General features: G+C 39.6%; 2 protein-coding genes across 5 annotated transcripts in view; both read right to left on the bottom strand.

Moving 5' to 3' along the window:
• Positions 1 to 489: 489 nt before the first annotated feature.
• amh (anti-Mullerian hormone) lies at positions 490 to 6,673 on the bottom strand. 2 transcript variants are annotated; one of them, XM_023267257.3, is made up of 7 exons: positions 5,765 to 6,673; positions 4,352 to 4,570; positions 4,100 to 4,269; positions 3,208 to 3,319; positions 3,035 to 3,119; positions 2,537 to 2,952; positions 490 to 946 (listed from the first exon to the last, which is right to left on the bottom strand). In XM_023267257.3, exons 1-7 carry the CDS (start codon positions 5,883 to 5,885, stop codon positions 537 to 539), a joined length of 1,533 nt encoding a protein of 510 aa, XP_023123025.2. In that variant the 5' UTR covers positions 5,886 to 6,673; the 3' UTR covers positions 490 to 536. The 2 variants fall into 2 exon arrangements, with proteins under 2 accessions (XP_023123025.2, XP_023123024.2); XM_023267256.3 differs by having other exon boundaries at positions 491 to 946; positions 3,035 to 3,134; positions 5,765 to 6,669.
• Positions 6,674 to 10,472: 3,799 nt separating this feature from the next.
• Positions 10,473 to 21,253, bottom strand: part of dot1l (DOT1-like histone H3K79 methyltransferase) — a 28,062-nt gene continuing 17,281 nt past the window's right edge. For 2 of the 3 annotated variants that reach the window (XM_055016877.1, XM_023267258.3), the window contains exons 22-29: positions 19,379 to 19,528; positions 19,093 to 19,135; positions 18,358 to 18,983; positions 17,449 to 17,654; positions 17,122 to 17,180; positions 16,344 to 17,027; positions 14,896 to 15,695; positions 10,473 to 14,753 (exon numbers count right to left, since the gene is read on the bottom strand). In XM_055016877.1, coding sequence (XP_054872852.1) covers positions 15,055 to 15,695; positions 16,344 to 17,027; positions 17,122 to 17,180; positions 17,449 to 17,654; positions 18,358 to 18,983; positions 19,093 to 19,135; positions 19,379 to 19,528 — 2,409 coding nt within the window. In that variant the 3' untranslated portion in view covers positions 10,473 to 14,753; positions 14,896 to 15,054. The remainder of the gene's footprint in view (positions 14,754 to 14,895; positions 15,696 to 16,343; positions 17,028 to 17,121; positions 17,181 to 17,448; positions 17,655 to 18,357; positions 18,984 to 19,092; positions 19,136 to 19,378; positions 19,529 to 21,253) is intronic. The other variant, XM_023267261.3, reaches the window with a different exon arrangement.

Below are 21,253 nucleotides of genomic sequence, written 5' to 3' on the forward strand. Positions count from 1 at the left end.
TTTATAATATTTAATAAATATTTTAAAGTGACTCGTGTTGCTTTGATGTCACCAGTTTTTAAATGTCATGTACCTGCATAGTATGCTAATACTGTCAGCATCAACATTGAAGGCAATATTTTCAGAGATAATGACAATCTTCAATAGCTTTATATAGAATTTTTATTCAAACACTTAATGATGAGCATAAAATATTGACACACAGTGGAAGATAATAAAATCTACATTTTGACATATCTCTTGAACACAATTCTTTGTGGCTTAGGTATCAATGAATATTTCTAAGTGTGAGAAACACTCTAATCAAGGCATCCTGCATCATCTATCTCTGTGAAAGTAAACTGTGAATTAATGTGGATTTACACAAAATGTATAAATGCTGCATGCAACATATAAATGACAGTGAGGTGACAGAGGTCAGTGAGTGTTAAACCAAACAAGTAAAATATTATATATATATATATATATATATATATATATATATATATATATATATATATATATATATATATACTGTCTATATACTATATACTGTCTCAGCGACATCCACACTCCTTGGCTATTATATCTTGTTTAATGGAGAGGTAGGTCCCCTGTTCGTTCCAGTCCATGACCTCCAGAGCTTCGTAGGCCACAGGAACGCAGCATGGCGCCCGTTCGTCCACGCTGCTGCTGCTCTCGATGTGGGAGTTGAGCAGGACGACGTGGTTGTTGGCGTTGGTCAGGGGGAAAGCACAGGATCCGTAGCAGTTGTTGATGTTGGCAGTGTGTGGACCGACCAGGTGCCTTTCCAGGGACACGGTGAGGCTCCTCAGCCCGCAGACGTTGACCCCCGCTGGGTTATTTCGGCCCTTTCTGGTGGCTCTCAGTCGCCTCTGCATGTCGTATGAAAAAGTCACCGAATGGAGGGCCTTCAGCAGGAGAAGTGCTCTGAACTGAGTCTCTCCTGTTGGATGCAGAGGAGGAAGCAGAAGCATCAGTTAAACATAAAGGATCTTTATACCAAAGAATTCTACATTTAGGTCAGGATAATGCAGATAGAAGTAAACAGTGCTTTTGCTGTGCTACCAAAACAACAAATGTTTAATGTAGTGGCTAATGAGCTGAAATATTTTGCTCAGTGTTTTAGAATAGTAGACAAATGTTTGAATGAATTAGCTAAAAATAATGTACAAACAGTAGAATTAAAGAGTCAAAAAATAATGGATGAATACTTGAATTACTAAGCTCACAGTAATGTAAATGGTTGCATTAAATAGCTAAAAAAAAATAACTGGTTTAGTACTCAAAAATAGTGCCAGATGAAAATAAAAGATAAATAGTTGAATTAGTCAGCTTGAAATGATGCATAAATGGTTGAAATAATTAAGTAAAAAAATAAAATTCAGCTTACAATAATGAATAAATATCTAAATAATGTGTAAATAATCTGATTAAAATCATGGATAAGTGGTTTAATTAGTTAGATAAAAATAATAATTACTTACCAAAAAATTATAAATGGTTACATTAATTAGCTAAAACTAACTGATAAACAGCTGAATAATCAGCTTACAAGAATGGATAAAAAAAAACATATAAATAGTTGAAATAATCAGTTTGAAATTATGTATAAACGGTTAAATTAATAAGAAAAAATAATAGATAAAAATAATGGATAAATGGTTAAATTAATTAGCTAAAACTAATTGATAAACAGCTGAATAATCAGCTTACAATAAGGAACAAATAACTGAATAATCAGCTTACAGAAATGGATAAAACTAATGGAGAAATAGCTGAATTAATTAGTTTGAAATTATGTGCAAATGGTGAAATTAATTAGCAAAAAAATAATAGAGAAATGATTGAATTAATAAGACAAAATTAATGGATAATCAGTTTAATTAATTATCAAAAAAATTATAAATGGTTAAATTAATTAGTTAAAAATAATTGATAAACAGCTCAATAATCAGCTGAACAAATAGCTGAATAAACAGCTTATAAAAATGGACAAAAATAATGGAGAAATAACTAAATTAATTAGTATGAAAGTATGTATGAATGGTGAAATTAGCAAAAAAAAAATAACGGATAAATGATTGAATTAATTAAGCACAAATAATTGAATTAATCAGCAAAAAAAAAGATGGAAAAAGGGTTGTATTACTTAGGCCAAAATAACTGGAACATATCTGAAATAACAGGATGAAAGAAATAGATGAATGGATGAGACACCCATCTTCTGACACTCCAAACAGCATTTTATTTATTTTGAACAGTTAAATAATATTTAGTTTAAAATGCTGTCGCCAGGCCTTTTTTTTCTCAATAGTTTCTGGTGCCATGCAGCCTTCCAGATGGTTTGGGTATTTTGTTCAGGTTTTGTAGGCTCATTCATCAGTAACATGTTAAAAATAAACCCTCAAATTCTCTATTTTCAGAACCAGTAACCAACAACACACAGAATTAACACCGGAACGCCCTGGTGTCATTGGAGAGATGTTTGAGTTCAAGAGAGATATATGGGGGAATGCTTTCTTTCCCACATCACCTGATGCAGCTTCCTTCCACTGAATCACACTGACTTCTCGGAGCCTCTCCAGCCTCTCCACGGCTCTATTAGCTACCTTCTCCTCCCTTAGTATCTCCGATATCCGAGCCACAGTGTGCTCCAGCCTCCTCCTGAGCTCCTCCAGCAGAGCAGGAGACAAGGCCAGCTCTCCATGTTTGTCTGGAAACACCGAGCCCCGCTTAGCGAAGGAGAGGATGGTGGGAGCCGAGGACCTGATCGTTCCTGCCAGCAGGGTCTCGCTGGAGGTCAAGGCGAGCTTCAGGGGAGGCAGCGACTTCAACGAGTCCAGCTGGAGCAGCGGAGCCTCGGGGTGCTGCCGAGGCAGGACGGCACCCAGGAAACGCTTCAGCTCGCAGAGGAAGGAGGTCTGCGAGGAACCTGAAACAGGAGCGTGGCTGGAAGAGAGACAGAGAATTGTTACCGACCGCTGCCGTGACGTCTGTGGATTTCAACCGGGAACATGAAAACCAAGACAACCTGGTGTTGGTTCCTGTTTCCCCGGAGAAAAGCAGAAGCGGAATCATGCTGATGTTATTTCCTGATTTTCCACCAATGAGGATGTCTTTTAGGTTTTGCTCTGCAATGAGAGGAAACTTAAGGAGGCTGGATGTGAGACAGGAAAATAAAAACATGAGAAGATGGTTTCTCACTCATGTCGGGGGATTTTGTCCGAGCAGAGACCCTCCATTTCTGGGGAACGTTGCCTTCTGATGATCTTCCTGTTAGTAGTAGGTACTGTGTTTCTCTGGAAATGCATACAGACTAGAAAATAAAAATAAAAAACTGCCGTCAGTGTATGCTTTTTTCCTTTTTCCTACATTTGTTCACGTTTAAAAGATCCCATTTATCACAATTCAAGCTCAGAAGTCTTTTCCACACTTGAGTAACGAATCTTTTAACCCTCCTGTTGTCCTCATTTACGGGCACCACAAAATATTGTTTCCTTGTCTGAAAAAAATACAAAAATTCAGCAAAAAATTTCCCCAAATTTATGAAAATTTGCAAAACCTCCAGGAAGAAAATTCCAATAATTTCTTAAAAGTTTCCCTTAAAAGTTTTGCTTTAAAAAAATCCCCCAAATTTGGCAAGAAAATTCTTGTCAATAATTTCAAAAAAATGAGTAAAAATCTTCCCAAAAAAAATCCTAAAAATATTCAAAGTGATTCCATATATATCAGTAAAATTCTAATATTTTCTCTAAGAACATTCACATAAAAATTAACCAAAATCCAGTGAAATTTGCTGGATTTTGGTTGATTTTTTGTGAATGTCCTTAACAATAATTTTTAACATTTTTAACTTTTTTTCCACCAAAAAATGTTCAAACATTTCCCAAAAATGTTGAAAATGTGGACATCAGAAGTTTCACTGTGAAATTTTTATTTTTTTTTCCACATTTTCAAACTTTAAAACGGGTCAATTTTGACCCGCAGGACGACACCAGGGTTAAAACAAAATTTCTAATATCTCATAAATTGACACATAAAAACAACAGATTTAACAGTTTAACTTGTGCAACGTCCCCTCCAGGCCTTTCTTCACCTGTGTACTCGGCTGCAGAGACTGACTGGTAAAAGTGACGTCCAGATCTTCTCCTGCAACCGGACTTTCAAATGCCAAAAGCAGCACCGGCTTCAGCGTCAGTAAAGGAGATTGTGGGAGGTCAAAAGCCAACAGCAGACTTCCTCGCTCCTCGTCTTCTGAAACAAGCGCTAATGGAGAAGAGCAAGCAAGATAAAAATAAAAGCACACATTCAAGCAACAAGTGACACTCCAATCAGAGGGGATTGTTACCTGCAGTTGGATACAAAACCTTCAGTTGGTTTCTCTGGTTTCTTCTTATTTCCTGGGCGAGTTCTGCTAAGACGGAGCCTGATGAATTATCAGACACCGAGCAGATTCCAAACAAAGTCAAAGTGCTGTTTGTGAGTTCACCGTCGGTTCCTGAATCTTCACGCAGCGCTGCGAATATGTCGTCCACGAAGCACGGAGAGACTGATGGGAAGGTGTGCTCTGAATTAGAAAAAGCAATAGCATTATTAATAAAAATTACTTTATCTGTATCTAGCATCTTTTGAAAACAAATGGACAAAATGCTTTACAGTAACAACCAAAAAATGCATAAATATTCAAACTAATTAATAAGACTCCAGACATTAAATATAAATAGGATTAAATAGATGCAACAAATACCATCAATTAAGACAAAGATATGACAAAAGCGAGTCTGAAGAAGAAGTTTAAAAGAGGAAACTGAGGTTGTCTGTCTAAGATCTTTGGAACCATCAGTTGAGCCCTGCAGGATCTCAGGCAGTCATCAATTAGCTAAAAATTACAGAAATAATTAGCAAAAATAATGGATAAATAGTTGAAATAATTAGCAAAAAAAAATGGATAATTGGTTGAAATAAACAGTCAAATATTATGGGTACATGATTGAATTATTAGCTAAAAAATAATGTATAAATGGCTTAATTAGCTAAAAAAAAAGGATATGTTTTCATTATTTTCCTAAAAAAAATTCTAGACAAATGTTGAAATTAATTAAGTAAAAAAATATGGATAAACAATTAAACGACTAAGTTAAAAACTAAAAATAACTAAATTACAATAGCGAAAACTAAAAATAGCAACAATAATGAGCTTACAACAATAGATTTATAGATGAAAAATCTGCTTACAAAAATGTAGAAAAATAATTAATAAATGTTTGAATTAATTAGCTAAAAAAAATCATGGATAAATCATTAAATTAATTATCCAAAACTAACTGATAAACAACTGAATAATCTACTTACAGTAATGAATAAAAGTAATGGATAATTGAATTCATTAGGTTGAAATTGATATATAAACAGCTAAATTATTTACCTAAATATAATGGCTAAAATATTGAAATAAAAAGCTAACAATAATGGATGAATAACCAATTACAATAATGGATAAATTGCTTAAATAATTTGGTAAAAGTAATGAGTAAAATGTCAAATGAATTAATTAAAATGGATAAATGGCTGCATTAATTACCTCAAAAAGGAGCTGTGAGTCAAAAACAACCCCCGATTTAAGGGCCTCCAAGAAAATGCACCTAAATTATGGAATTAAATCTGGAACCATGTGCAAAACACACCAAAAAATAAGCTCCAAAAATGGTACCAGAACACAAAATGCAGAAATTGAAATATTTTCAGTAGTTCAGGTTCTGACCTGTCAGTGTGGAGTCTCGGTCCGGGATCAGCTGCTGTCCATCTGAGACCTGCAGAGCCACCAAGATTCTGGTCCAGCAGAGCATCAAGGCTCCGCTGAAGACGACATCCGCTGCCAACATGCTTCTGTCTCCGTCTGCTTGCTGTGTGGTCAGACCTTCTCACTCGCTTGTTTTATATGGGTGAAGGTCCAGAGGATAAAGAGTCGCATCCTCCCACCTTCCCTTCTCACTAACTGGCTGCCAAAATAGAAATACTGTGTCCTTGATGATCTGGACTCTGGGTTCTGCTTCAGATGTTTGCTGCACTGAAGCTCCAGGGAGCAGGCTGAATCCAGACAACCTGAAAGAATTACCAGCAAACAGAAAAAGGCAGTTTTTACTTGTTTGGACATGTAGTAATGAAATATGGTTTCCCTGTTTGAAATGAATGACCTAAACAGCTGGAAAATGGGAGGTGTTGTTGTAATACTCAATGGTTTTAATGCTTTTTGTCATAAAAATGCCTGAACTGGGTGAACAACCAGAAGTAAAACCCGCTAATTTTTAAAAAAAAACTAAATAAGCCATATTATAATAAAAACACACATTAAAAGCACAGAACTAGAACTAGCGAAGGACATTTCAGTTTGGTGGTCAAGTGAAATCTCTTTCAGAATGCACTGTTGTCATGCTGCTTTGCTTTCTTTCATACATTCTGTATTTGAACTCAGAAAATACTGAGGTTTGGAGTAAGAAATTAAAGATCCAGGAGCACATATAAGCAACTTGGATGCAGATAATGATTAAAAAATGAAATGACAATAAAAAAAACATTAATTAAAGCATTTAAGGTTTTAAAACAAATCAATTAACCCTCATGTTGTCCTGCAGGTCAAAATTGACCTGTTTTAAAGTTTGAAAATGTGGAAAAAATATATATTTTCACAGTGAAACTTCTGATGTCCACATTTTCAACATTTTTGGGAAATCTTTGAACATTTTTGGTGGAAAAAAAGAAATGTTAAAAACATTTCTAAAGAACATTCACATAAAAAAAAATCTACCAAAATCCAGCGTAATTTCGTTGGATTTTGGTTGACTTCTTTTGTGAATGTTCTTAAAGAAAACATTAGAAATTTTACTGATATATATGGAATCCCTTTAGATATTTTTAAGATTTTTTTGGAAGATTTTTTTCTCATTTTTTGAAAATATTGACAATAATTTTCTTGCCAAATTTGGGGGATTTTTTTTTTTTTTTTTTTAAATAAAACTTTTAAGGGAAACTTTTAAGGAATTATTGGAATTTTCTTCCTGAATGTTCTGCAAATTTTCATAAATTTGGGGGATTTTTTTGCTGAATATTTGGATTTTTTTCAGACAAGGAAACTATATTTTTTGGTGCCTGTAAATGAGGACAACAGCAGGGTTAACGGAAACAAGAGCAGCTAGAAGATGAAATGAAGGCCCTGAATCGTTCTGAGGATGAAAATGAGTCCAGTTTTTGGTTGTTCTGCGGGTTATTCCAGGTTTCAGGTGCACAAGCTTGGATTTTACAAGCTTGCAAGCGTAATCCAATCATTTCAGCGAGTATTAAAAGAAAATAAACAATGGAAGGATCTGAAAACGAACATAATCTAGAGTCTGTCAACCTCAGCATGCAGCTCATTGTGATGAATATTATGAATGCCAAAATCAATAAAAAATCGTAATTCAGAATAACAGGAGCTTAAAATCGAGAGCTAATGGATGCATGTACAAAATGTCACTACAAAGCTTTTCGTCTTCAAAAGAGGTTTAAAGCCAAATAGATGAAGAAACAAAAAGGATGGACAGATGGAATAAAGAGGGCAGCTGGAAATAGAGTATTAATAAGAGAGATACAGAAGGATGGATGACGAGGTAAAAGAAACATGAAAGAATGGATGGAAAAGAAAGAAATGGAGGGGGGAGGAAGGAAGAAGGGAGGCAAACAAAATAAAGGTGGATGAAGAAGTGAGCTGTCAGGCAGCAGAGATGGAAGACAGATGATGGAGTGATGAAGAGGGGAATGGAGAAGAAGGCAAGTAAAGGTAAGAAATAAAAATCTTTAAATATTAGCAATTAACACCTTCCCTCTTATTTATCTAATCCATATATATTTCAATTTTTGCCCAAATACACTGAGAAGAACACAACAGCTTAACAAGCCAAAAGTCCAGTAAGTTGCTACATCTTGCCAGGAAATAATCTGGTCCATAACATCTATAAGAACTGCAGCCTTTTTATACTTTGATATTTGTAAGGTTGAAGAAAAAAAGAGTGTTAATTAGTGAGCTTTAGTAGTTGTTTTTCCCTTTAGATGCTGTTAAGCTTCTGTTTCTGCATCTATTATTAATAGGCAGGAGTGAGAGGTTTCCTGATCTAGAAAGAAATCGAGGTTCAAACCATTTCTTTCATTCATACACAGATTTAGTTGTAATGAGTCAGTCATTAGTGCTTTTAGTCTTTTAAAGAGCTCTTCTAAGAATTAAGAGACATTTATTAATGGCAAGATCACAACCAATATATCAACTGGTTGATGTTCTCCCCTGATATTAGCCTGTCACAGATATTTCACTACATGTCGGACATGAAAACTTCCTTTTACATTACAGCATACAGAAAAAGGAGCTTGAGGTCAATTAGAACTGGTGCCGTACAGATGTAGTTTGTGCAGCAGAGTGACTCTGACTTCATTGTTGATGACATTTTGTGCAGCACATGTAGCAGAGCACGCATCACAGCCGAGCAGACGGTGAAGGAGAGTCAAACTTTAAGCTCGTCTGAGATGAAATACACCTGGAAAGTGGATGAGAGCCAATGCAGAATGAGTCAAAAGTCAGTTAGTTTCCAGCAGCCTTCAGTCTGTACAGAAACTTAGAGGAACAGTGAGATTTATTAAAATGTTCTCCAGCATATATATGAGCTCGTACACAGTCTGTAATGGTTTTAATTCTGACAGAGCAGCATTCTAAAATGCTGTACAAGTGATCTGAGATCTCTGTCCACTGTTCAAGCTCCATTTTACATGAATTCTTACACATACGTAACTCAGATGGCCTAATCTGACCCTCTGAAACTACACGAATAAAGAGAAAACGTAGTCAAATACAATAGATACAATAAAGGAAAACAGCTTTTATTACTGAACCACCAGATATTCAGACTGTCAGGGTTATTTTAACAATCCTCACGGGCCTTATTAGGAGTTTTGGTGTTGCTAAATACATAAAATAAGAATTGAATCAGACCAATGCTAATATACAGTAACCTATAATTCTATATTGTATGCAGTTAATGTGTGTAATCTAAATGTATTCAGGCTCTGTGACTGATAAATGTCAACCACACATGCAGAATAAACCTCTTAAAATCAGACAAATAAACTAAAATTTCCATAAATCAGCTAAAATTAAATGTTTGTTTTTTTAAAATCAAATTTCACATTGTAGATTCAACATTTAAACCAGCCAGCTGTTAGATCAGGTGAGACGTTTCCCATCATGACCTTGAATGAGCCTTGTGTCTTCATGTCATGAAATAGTTTGTTAAATACATAACTGGAAAGTTCATAAACAACAAACCCTACAATCATTTTAACTTCTACATAATCGGCCTTACAAAATTCCATATGGGTTGAGTGCTTTGACAGTAATGGTGATGTTTCGTCTTTGTGGGTGCTAATTATTCTGTTCACATCAAAACAATCAGATCATTCCTGTTTGTCTCTGTGAGGAATAACTTCAATAAACTAAGTAGCATTTGGATGAACTTCAGGGTCGTGATAAGAGCTGGAAGCGGAAGTCTTCTTCAGAGCAGGTTCTCCTAATGGATGCGCTCAGGTTATCTGCCATCATTCACGTAAGAAGACGGGGAGTCGCTGAACGAAATCTTGTTCTCAGGAAGCAGAAGTCTGATTCTTTTCAAAGAGCCATCACTCCCTTCACTATTCTCACAGCTGCCATCGTGTTTTGCAGACAGTCAAGGTCTCGGAGCTGTTTAGCAGCCATCTATCCCAAGAGATAAAGCCGAGGTGAATACTTGTACATCACAAATCTGTAGTGAAGAATGACAGGAATTGTCCTGTGCATTCTCTAATAGCTGCAAGTTATTATCAGCACACTATTTGGAGAACATTTCTTGGCAGGTACTTATGCAGGCAGCGTATATTTCAATCTATTACAACACTTAGAAACACTTATTTGGACATAGTTCTTCTCTATTAGTGGTTATCTCTGTCTGTTAGTGTTGTTTACATGCTGTTTTCTACCATGTTGGGCTAACTCAACCCCAGTGGTGCCAAATAAATGGGTTCAGGTGCAAAGTTTCGCTGTCCAGGCTTGTTAGGAGGTTTTCTCTGAGAAAATACAAGCATTTTGGCACAAAACAAGGTCGCCCTTCTAGGAACTGTGATATCCGGAGGTTTTCTCACAAACAAATATTCATTTCAGTTAAGCTTTACTAGCTACATCAGCATGAGACATTTTTACTGCTCAAAATATCTCAAATGAAAGCTCATTTTGACCAGTTCTGACATGTAGTGTATGATTGCTTCTTCATAAGCGTAAGTGGGTTTTACAGGGTTAAGGCAGGAAGGAATTATTTATATGAAAACAAACAAAAACCCTTCAAAATATGTAAGTTTGACAAAGAGTTGATTTTGAGCTTTACGGGAAACAACAGAAAGTCAAGAAAATTACTTCAATATTATAGGAAACATTTTTTTTTATTAATAATCATAAAACGCAGGAAAAAAAACATTAATTCCATTTGTTTCATTATAACATCTTAGGATAAAAGCACCAACATCAAACAGTAACAAGTTTTCCATGAAAAACCCAGGGCCTTTTGGAAAGTAGGTTTGCCATTATTGCACCTCAAACCTGCCCTGGCTTCACCAATCAGAGATCTACTGTACACAGACTGTTGGTCACATCTGCCCTTTAACATCCCCACATAATGAAGGAGATGTTAACAAAGGTCAGCGGACCTCCTTCTTAGATACACAAATCTAGACAGAGGCATTCGTGAGATGAGGAAGATGCTGAAAGTCGTAGCCATTTCACAGCTTCTCGAGATCAGACTGACTCATAAAGCTTCACTGAAGAGGCCGGATGTATGTGCCAGTAGGAGTGAATCTGAGGAGATCTGACAAATTTTTACCTTGAAATAAGCTTACTGAGGGCTGATCCTGGTCCTGAGTTTGAGGAGAGGGACTTCATTATGCCACAAGATGGTTAATAAATGCGACATGCAGTAGCTGATAGAAAAAAATCATCACAAGCAACCTGGGAAGTTCCTGAGTTAAGACCTTTGGCAGGATTTAGAGTAAACAGCCTCGACTGCAAAGTTCTCACAGATTATCTACCAATACTGTACCAGGATGCAGTATGCTGGAGAGAACTGCAAAGAAGCTCTGAATTCAAATCACGCTCGTACACCAAAGGACCGTTAATAACAAAATCCCTTTGACTGATCCCAGAAGTAAATACAAAATGAGCTGAACTCTGCGACATTTCCACAAAGCACTCGTACTTGCACATACACCGCAACGGGCCTCCAGATTAGAGAAAGTTCCAAAGGTTAAACTGGACCATCAGAAAAGCCACCAGGCGAGCTTGTGTTTTTAAACTATAAAACCCTGCAGCACAACAGGAGAAGAGTAGTATTTATCAATAGCTGCAATTTCCTTGTTTAAAGTGAAGGAGAGCACCGTGCTGTCTGTCTGACTAGTAGTAGTGAAAATTGACAGGAATCTGAAGACACAATTAAAAGCATAACATGTAACTGAAATTGTATCAAACACCAAGATTAAGAAAATCAAAACAGCATCAACAGTAATTACAAAATACCTCTCAGTGCTGGTAACAAATGGACTAGTCTCTAATTATGCTCTAAAATGACTTTTCTTTTTTTCACTTGAACACTCGCAGGTGAGAAACACATTTGTGTTCACAGAGGGAGTGCACAGGACAGGAGTTTTTACTATAAAGCTTTGATTATTAGTCTAATCTTCCCTTAGATATGCACTGGCAAGTGGAGAAAATACAAGCACGCACACAAACTGAGCTTAAGTGTACTCCCACTATCGGAGAAAAAAGGAAGCTTGGCTGCTCGCACTCACACTAAGACAAGTGTTTCACATCAGCACGTCTCTTCCAATTACACAACATGCTCACGTGACGAGGTTGGGCCTCGTCAGTGAGACATCTAAGGACAGACAGTGTGTAAAGACGCAGACACATAGTTCTGTATGCACCACTGAAGATTTAACTTGCAAAATGTGAATTGTCGTTGTTTGGAAACAGAAGCACCATTTTTCTTGCAGGATCTGGGTTGGTAAAAAAAACAAACAGAAACAAAGATGTGGAAACATCCGATAAAAGTGATAACAGTTCTAGTGCTGAAATCTAGTTGTGTTCGAGTCACAGCACCTCTGCGTGTTAAAAAACACACAGCTTCTGAGTTTCTAGATGCGGGGGGTGTGTGTGTGTGTGTGTGTGTGTGTGTGTGTGTATATCACAAGGATTCAGGTGCTGTTCTGGTGTTCCGCGCTGTCTATTAAGGTCCTGTGGTGGCAATGCTTTGCTCTGCTTGGCTTCTACCTCCTGTTTAACAGGTTGGATTTAAGGGTCACAATGCCAGCACCAAAACACCCCTTTCACTTATATATATATATACTCATATATATTTATATATATTTATATATATAGACTGTATATAGATACATATTTTATATACCTTTCTGTTTATGATGAGACGTACAATGAAAAACAATAAAAATTTATGTACAAAAAGTGTGTCTTGTTCACTAACAGATGAGAGCAAAGCGGGCCAACGTATGTCTGAAACTGCTGCTTGAGAAACATCAACATGAGGCCCTCATACCTATTTACTCAGACTATGAGCCGGCTGTTGGAGAGCATTTCCATCGAAACGTGGTGTCTACAGTTATACACTAGGCATCGAAAGAACGAGACAATAGCATATTAAATATGAGAAAAGGAAAAGCCAAAAATATGGCTTTACAAATGTCCCTGTGTAAAGCACCAAGTATTCGACTTGTTTTTCGATGTTTTCATTATAGAATAAATAAGGTCAGGTACAGTCCAAACTTAGCACCATTGTTTTCAGACTGTGAGTCAAGTACACACACTATTGCATTCTACAATCTCAACACAATTTAGGATTAAAAAAAAGCAAAAACAAAAACCAAGGCAAATGGAGAGACTGACAGCATAAATATAATAATCTAAATTATCCACAACTATACAGTCAGAGAATGAATCACATTCACAGTACAAACATTGTTTACAAAAAAAAAATTACACAATTAAAAAGCATACAAAAAAGGTGTGAAGCGAGTCCAGTAGTTTGTTGTGGTTATGGTTCATTACGTTCTTCCCAGTGTGTGAGGATTTGCATGCATGACTGTGTATGTATGCGTGTTTGTATCAACTAAATGCAGTAAAATTTCACATACATGTACTGTGTCCACATTGGCTTAAACCTGCATCCAACAGCAAAGATAAATATGAATAATTTCAGCTTAAGAAGACTTGAAAAATTCTGCTGTCAGAATATTTCAGCTGTGGGCCCGGTAGTAGTGTGATTTACCAAACTGACAGAGGAAGAGAACGTTAATAAATACAGAATCTAGTTGAATTTTCTGTTGATTCACTGTAAAATTCTTCTACATCTGGATTCAGCTTTGCTAAACTTCAACAACAATGTCTACACAGAGAACCATTTCATAAACTAATTTCATTTGGGGGATAATTTTAAAAAAATGAAGATACACCCAGTTCTGGTCAGGATAACTGGCACCCCTGAAAATGTTACTAATTTACTTTATTCTCACAATTAGGCTGAAATGAAAACATTCCTATGTACTGATGTTCTGCAGTCTTTTTCCTTTGGGTAACTGATTCAGAGAATGTGAAATATGTTTGATCACTGACATAAAATGCAAAAAGTCTCGGCATTTGAAGAAAACTTTGATGAGTTATATATTTGAACACTGAAACACTCTACAGTTCAAGAATTAGGTAAAAATTAAAACTTAATTATTAGTAGCAAAGGAAAGGAAACACTGGATTGTGAGCCAAGACCAGCCGGAACAAGCTAAACCAAAACAAATCTGATTTATATACTTTTCATTTCTTAAATATAAACATTAAGCAAATTACAAACAAAACAGGGGTGTCAACTAACCAGCCAGGACATGTACATATTCTGCTACATGAGGAACTAAATCTTACAATCCAGTGTGAAGTTAGACCAAAATACTGAGTTCCTCATTTAGTTTCATGGTCAAATGTGTTGCAACAAATATCGAATTTCACCGAGGGATGAAAACAGAGATAAGAAGGCGTGCATGCAGAAGCAAAGCTGCATGACATCTGAGCAGAGTTCAGTGACCTGGCTGTGTGTCTGTGTTTTAGTTTGGACACACACACCCATCAGAGGAAACGCGACACCTGAAGAGATTCGGCTCAAAAAGGTGTACTGTGTGCTTCGGTTTCGTGTCAAATGAGGAATTAAACAGTCAAAATGTATTAAATATTTTTTGTTGAACACTAGTTGGCGTAACAAAATAAGAAAAAAAATCATGTTGCAGAGCACCTTAAAGTGAGACAAGATATGATAATTCAGTTCATTCAGTGCCAGAAAAAAGCCAGATTGTAAAAATTTTGAAGCAAGATTTTAATACACCCACACATAAACATGACCAGCACCGATGAAATCTGCTCAAGGTGACCACAGTGGTGGTTAGTGTGTTTGTGTGTTTGAGGGTGTGTGTTCGGGTGTGTGTTCATGTGTGTGTGTTCATGTGTGTGTGTGTAAAGATCCCAGTACAGAAGCCGGTCTTGGAGGCGGTTGGGTAGTGCAGACGGTTTGAAGCACCAGTGAATGAGGAGAGTGCCTTGGTCCACACCTGGACATTTGCATAGTTTATTTAATGTTGAGGTAGCTTTCATCAATTACCTGAAACATTCAAAGACAAGAAAAGACACCATGAGTGAGTCGACATCTTCCAGATTTAACCCAGCAGCAGCAGCAGCAGCAGAACATCCTGACACTTTCAAAACAGTTTTATTCTTTAGATCTAAAACCCAAACAATCTTACCTTGTTCAATCTGAACAACAGCTTGCAGAAGCACAGGGAAAACAGGTATCCTGTCTCTCTCACTCCCTACCAGTCTCTCTTTCTCTCATTCTCTCCCTCTATCCACCCCGATTGCCCTCCACCCTCTCCATTCTCCCCTCTTTCCCCTCACCCCAAACCCTATCTAGGTCGGGAGCCGGGGAGCTGAGAGGTGGTGTAGGCACCATGCATGCCCTGAGTCCTCCACATGCTCCCACCACCACCCGAGCTGCTGGCCGGTGATGGAGGGGGCAGCCGAGGGGAGTAGTGCACTGCGAATGGACGAGACGAGGAGGAGGTCGACAGGGAGGAGGAGGGGGAGGCGGAAGCAGCGGTAGAGACAGAAGCGACAGAGGTGGAGGAGGAGATGGACAGAGAGAGGGATGACTGTGCTCTCTGGTGGTGGAGAGAGGAGTGCGACAGACGCAAGGAGTGAAGGGAGTCTGATCGGGAGGATGGTGGGGGGTCAGAGTGCATGGACGCTGAGGAGGAGGGGACGCTGTGCAGGGGAGGTGGGGGAGGCAGGGAGAGCGTGGGAGGAGAGGGGCTGTGCAGCACCGACTGGGTGCGGCTGTGCTGGGCCTGGGAGAGGGAGAGGGGCAGGGGTGAGGACACGGAGGTCAGGCGAGTGGAGGCTGGCTGAGGGGTGGTGTGTTGCTGGGTTTGGGAGGAGGTAGAGGAAGAGGAGGAGAGACTGAGCAGAGAGCTGAGGCCTCCAGAGGTGGGCAGCGCCGCCCCAAACTGATGGGAGGACACTGAGGGAACCACGTGGTGAAATATACCTGCAAATCATACAGCAGAAATGGAGGGGGGGAGGGCAAGAGTCGAGAGAGAGGAAGAGAGGCCAGACAATAGTGCGAGAAAGGGGGAGGGGGAGGGACAAAGAGAGAAGCAAGGACTGAGCCAGGTTGTGCATAGCCAAGCAAGTCTGAGACAAGCACACAGAAAGCAACCAGAGTCAGTCCACTGTAACAGCAAAGCACTAAACTAAACCGCTGTGGCCAATTTAATACTACAGTAAAATGGGATTTGATTTCTGGAAATATTTTGGCGTACAAGTGAAATGACTCTGATGTACAGAGATACCCAGGGAAAATGTCAAAAACAACATTGGTGATTGTATAAATAAATTCAGGGATTTCAGATTGGTATAATTCCTTCATTTGTTCATTCTGTTAAAGATGTGACATTTTCCAAGGGTGTTTCCAACTGCATCACTCAAGCAGCCAGCCCATGTCAAAGCAAGGCAGCACAGAGAGTCAAACTGTCTGTGAGGCGAGCATGAAGACAGCAGCACTGGGCCTCCACTTACCTTGCTCTTTCTCTCGTACTAATCGTTATCAAGATGACCCCAGAATAAACCTAAGACCTTACTCTGACTGTTCAGTGATTCTTAATTAAAACCTGATATGCTCATCGGTGAAGCTCACCTCCTGCCGCTCCCCCTGCCAGTCCAGCACTGGAAAAACTTCCCAGGGCAGAGTGTCCGTTGACAAGACGAGGGGTCCCACTCACTGTGGATCCACCTGTCTGGGCCCCGAACAACGACTGTAAGACTGAAGTCCCTCCAAGTGGGAACTGCGACCCCAGATACTGTCCCACAGATGAGCCTGTGGTTGAGGAAACTGCTACAGGACTTCCTCCCACCTTCCCACTCAGAATGCCCCCTCCACTGCTGGCAGCAGCAGAAATGAAGAGATTCTGACTGGCCAGGCTGCTGTTGGTCTTCATCTCCCAATCCCGAGAGGCCTTCTGCTTCTGGAGGGCCTGGCGTTGGTCGGATCCACCGCCTCCCTGGGCACCACCGGCACCACCACCTCCACCCCGGGTCCCTGCCTCCTGACTGAGGAAAGGGTTGGGGGTCATGTAGCTGGACGACTCCCCGTCACTCCCTTTCCTCACCTGCTGTTGTTTGTGGTCAGAGTCTGAGTCCGTGCCTCGGCTTGAGCCCCCCATGCCGAAAGGAGAGCCTCCCTGCCTCAGGTCGGAGTTGGGCTGCTTGGGATCGGAAATGGGTGAAAAAGTGGATTTCCACTTGCTGGTAGAGGACATGGAGGATGAAGAGGAGGCCTCGCTGCCTGTACTGTTACCGCTGCTGCTAGCAGACTTTCTGCCTGGTGGTGGACAAGAAAAATAACAGCTGACATCAGGTAGCGGAAGGTAAAGATAACGTTTTTATTCTAATTTATTACAATTTTCCTTTCTTACCCTCTCTACCAGGTCCATCTCTGCTCTCCAGGGATATAGTGGCTATTTTTCTTTCAATTCTAGAAAGAAAGAACAACAGTAAATAAATAAATAATCGACGCAAACACAACCACAAAACACACGTGGAGTCGATACAGTCAAAAATATTAAAATTCTAACATCTGATGAAGGATTTCCAAACAAAGCAAGAACAAAATGTCTTTGGTTACTGAACGACGACTCCATCTAAAAGCCTGCAGCTGAGTCGAGGCCAGCCAAGTCAACTTGCAACAAAGACAGGTCAGCATTGCGGCTATTCTTGTCCTCACTGTACGAGCTCTACGTTACCGAGAACTGGAGCTGTCAGCAGGATATCCTGAGTCCTCATCATCGGAGCTGGGGGCTGTGGAGTATCGACCCGTACCGTTCAGCTCCAGGGGGCGCTCTCTTTTCAAGATGGGAGGCTGGTCCATGTCGGGCCCGCTGGGGCTGCGGCTTGATTGTTCTGGCGAGGAGATGGCAGAGATCTCCAGAGGCTGGTTGATGTTGTTCACCTGACAGAGCACAATAATTGCAGTTTGACACCAGTCAATACAAATGTAACTGTGATTATCAAAGTGAAGTCATATTGCCTCATTCACAGAAAAATCAAGGATTAAATGAACCAAAGATGACAGGAAACTGGTTCTGATTGTTCAAACGCTGTATATGACCTTGTACTTCAATTTAGATGAGACTCTCTTTTTCTAATTCATTGCTACTGACAGTATTACTGTTCTGTGTACTCCAGTATTTATAGCGTAAATTTATAGCATCACAATCTACGACACAATCTGCCACCTTTTAATTCACTTAAAGCCCATTTTTATAGATGTTGCAGCCTTCAGCTCCCTGCTGTTCTGTGATGTTGTTCTATCTATTGTATTCATTCATTTAATTCTTTTACTCTTTATTTATTTACTATTATTATTACCATTACCCTGGTTTTCAAGGTTTTAACCTCTATTTTTTTTTTTTATTGTACTAGTTCATTTTCTTTAAATTGATGTGGCACTTTGGTATTGTTGCATTGATTTTTTGTAAATTTCTATGACCTTCCTGAGTATCTTTCTTTTTGGTTCTTTTGGTAAAACACTTTGGAAACTTTGTTTTTAAATAAAGTTATTATTCTTACTATTATTATCATTATTATTATTATTATCATAGTGTCAAAAAGTTCCCTGTTCGTTTATATCTCTAATACTTTTTCCGACTCACCATGGAGTTAATGTTGAGCGGTGATCCTGAGGAGTGGTTGTTGGCGCTGATCCCAGGGAACGACCTCCTCTTTGGGGATCCGCTGGCCATCACAGGACCTGCAGAGCTACGTTTCCTTCTCCCCCGTTTGCGGCCTTCTTGAGAGCCGAGGCTGTGCGAGGAGTGCGATGACGACGTGTGTGTGGGCGTGTGGGTGTGCTGCGTGCCGGGGGATTGGTGGTGGTGGTTTCCATGGTTACTGTGGTATCCCTGTTTGGCCGAGTTGCCAGTGTGATGGTGGAGGCGTGATCCTCCGGCCACGCTGCCTCCGCTGCCCGACGAAGAGGAAGACGAGGATGAAGAAGAGGAAGAAGAGAAGAAGATCCTCCTCCGCAGTTCACTGTCCTGGGGCTCCGTGTCCGACTCCCCTCCCTGGCGGTCCGGTCCGTCTTCTGGAAGAATCCTCGGGGGTCCGTCGGCATACTGGAGCACCCCTCCAGTGTTGAGTGGGGGGCTCTGGATGGGACCACCTCGACCCATTGGTCCTATTAAAGGAGTGTTGCTGTGTGGAGGAGGTGATGAAGAAGCACCATTGTGATCCTCAGGGTGGGGACCTCCATTCATCAGGCCTGAGCTGGATGAATATCCTAAACAGAAAGCATATCATGGTCAAAGACAACAGTAGATCATTTTACGGTAACTACTGTGAAATTCGCATGTGACCAAAACGAGAAGTGGTTGAGGGCTAGTCCTTACCATTCGTCTGACCTGCCTGAGACACAGGGCTTGGAGTACTTCTCTGAAATTATGAATGCAGAGAATATATCACAATACAGAATTCAAAGAAATTAAGGGAAAAAAATCTCAAAACATAGAAACTGAAATCTTTTTAAATCTGTCTAACAAGTAAAAATCTCATCTATGTATTTTACTGTGTACAGATGACAAGTAAACATAAATGTATTCATTTTCAGGAGGGCGGTACAGGTAGAGGTATTTTAGTGTAGTAATGTAATGTAGTAACTGTCAGGACAACACTCACCAGTCTCTCAGCGCGACTGGGCAGCACCACGCTGGCCAGTGGGATGCTGACTGGTAGTTTACTCGGATGGACAGTGCTCAAAGGGATGCTAATCGGAAGGCTTGTGATGCTGTTGTCTCCCTGAACAGATGGACTTCTCTCCTTACCGCCCTGCATCAAAGAAGAATGGGAACATTTCAGTTTTAATTCAGTTTGATGTTATTTATATAGCTGAGGGAGCATTAAGGGCTTTATATGTGAAGGGAAGGATTTCAAAGTTTATTTTACCAATAAAGAGAGGCTCATGTGGGAGAAAAATGGCCTGTCTTGCTAGTTACCATCAGTACTTGAGCTGGATATTTTTAAATCAACTTTTCAGTTATTCTTACATTCTGATATTACTGAAATGGAAAAGTCCAGCCTAGAAATTACAAATGCACCGACCACTTTTTCAGCATAATTCCAAGACAAGATGTTCCTAATTTTGACAGCGTTGCGCAGATGTTTAAAAAAGATTCCATGGTTCCTCACAGTAGCATTGGAGGTCAAGGCAGTGTCATTCAAAAGGAAATTTATGGCTAAATAATGTGCTTTTGAGCTGTTAAACTTCAGTTTTGTCTGAATTTAAAAGTTGAAAAGTATAGGTTATTCAGGCAAGACTTGCTTGATGTTGGATTAACTGATTTGTTCTGCACAGTCACTTAAATCTATTCAGTTTTTTCTAATAAATTCGGGAATATCATGCTTGGAAAATGGGGACATTATTCCAAACACTGAGGGGATAAGCGGATCAGCTTATACTGTGGAAAAGGACACGACTTGTGGGGCACAAAGGGGATATAGTCTGTATGTATGTCATGCATAAGGTGAAAAATATTTGATTCAGCACAGAACCCCATTAAACTACATGATTAACATTGTGTGTGTGTGTGTGTGTGTGTGTGTGTGTGTGTGTGTGTGTGTGTGTGTGTGTGTGTGTGTGTGTGTGTGTGTGTGTGTGTGTGTGTGTGTGTGTGTGTGTGTTTAGGAATCATCACTGACATGAATAACCTTCAATTTTTCATATAATATAACGTAAACCAGCCTAGTGCAGATCCATCCATCCATCCATTATCTATACACCGCTTAATCCTCACTAGGGTCGCGGGGGGGGCTGGAGCCTATCCCAGCTGACTCGGGCGAAGGCAGGGGACACCCTGGACAGGTCGCCAGTCTGTCGCAGGGCTACATATATAGACAAACAATCACTCACACATTCACACCTACGGGCAATTTAGAGTAATCAATTAACCTCAGCATATTTTTGGACTGTGGGAGGAAGCCGGAGAACCCGGAGAAAACCCACGCATGCACAGGGAGAACATGCAAACTCCATGCAGAAAGATCCCGGGAAAGCCGGGACGCGAACCAGGGATCTTCTCGCTGCAAGGCGAAAGTGCTAACCACTACACCACTGTGCAGCCCTAGTGCAGATCCATTAGGCCTAATGATGATTAAAGGACACTATGATGTACAAATAAACTATTTCTGTGCAAATGGTCACATAATTGATTTGCAACAGCTTTTTAATGGATTTGGGCTTAAACACCTGCATCAAGAGTAATAACGATTTAATTACAGGAACCTTAAACACCTGGGGTATGTAGCTTGTTAATAAGGAAATGTTAATTGAGGATAAAACACCCTTAAGCAGTCTGTTGGGATGGAGTCTAAAAGACATGTTAGTGGTTTAGAGGAAGCAATTGTTGAAATTGGCTCAGGGAGATCTGTGGGAGTAAACTAGCCTAAAAATAAATCAGTATTTTAGGAAACATCTGTTAACAGTAGAAGAGACAAACGCTGTAAGGGAGGTAGAAATCTATATGCTTGCAGAAAAAATTACATACACAAACACAA

The sequence above is a fragment of the Amphiprion ocellaris genome, chromosome 2 (assembly GCF_022539595.1).
Source record: "Amphiprion ocellaris isolate individual 3 ecotype Okinawa chromosome 2, ASM2253959v1, whole genome shotgun sequence".
NCBI classification, from domain to species: Eukaryota; Metazoa; Chordata; class Actinopteri; family Pomacentridae; genus Amphiprion; species Amphiprion ocellaris.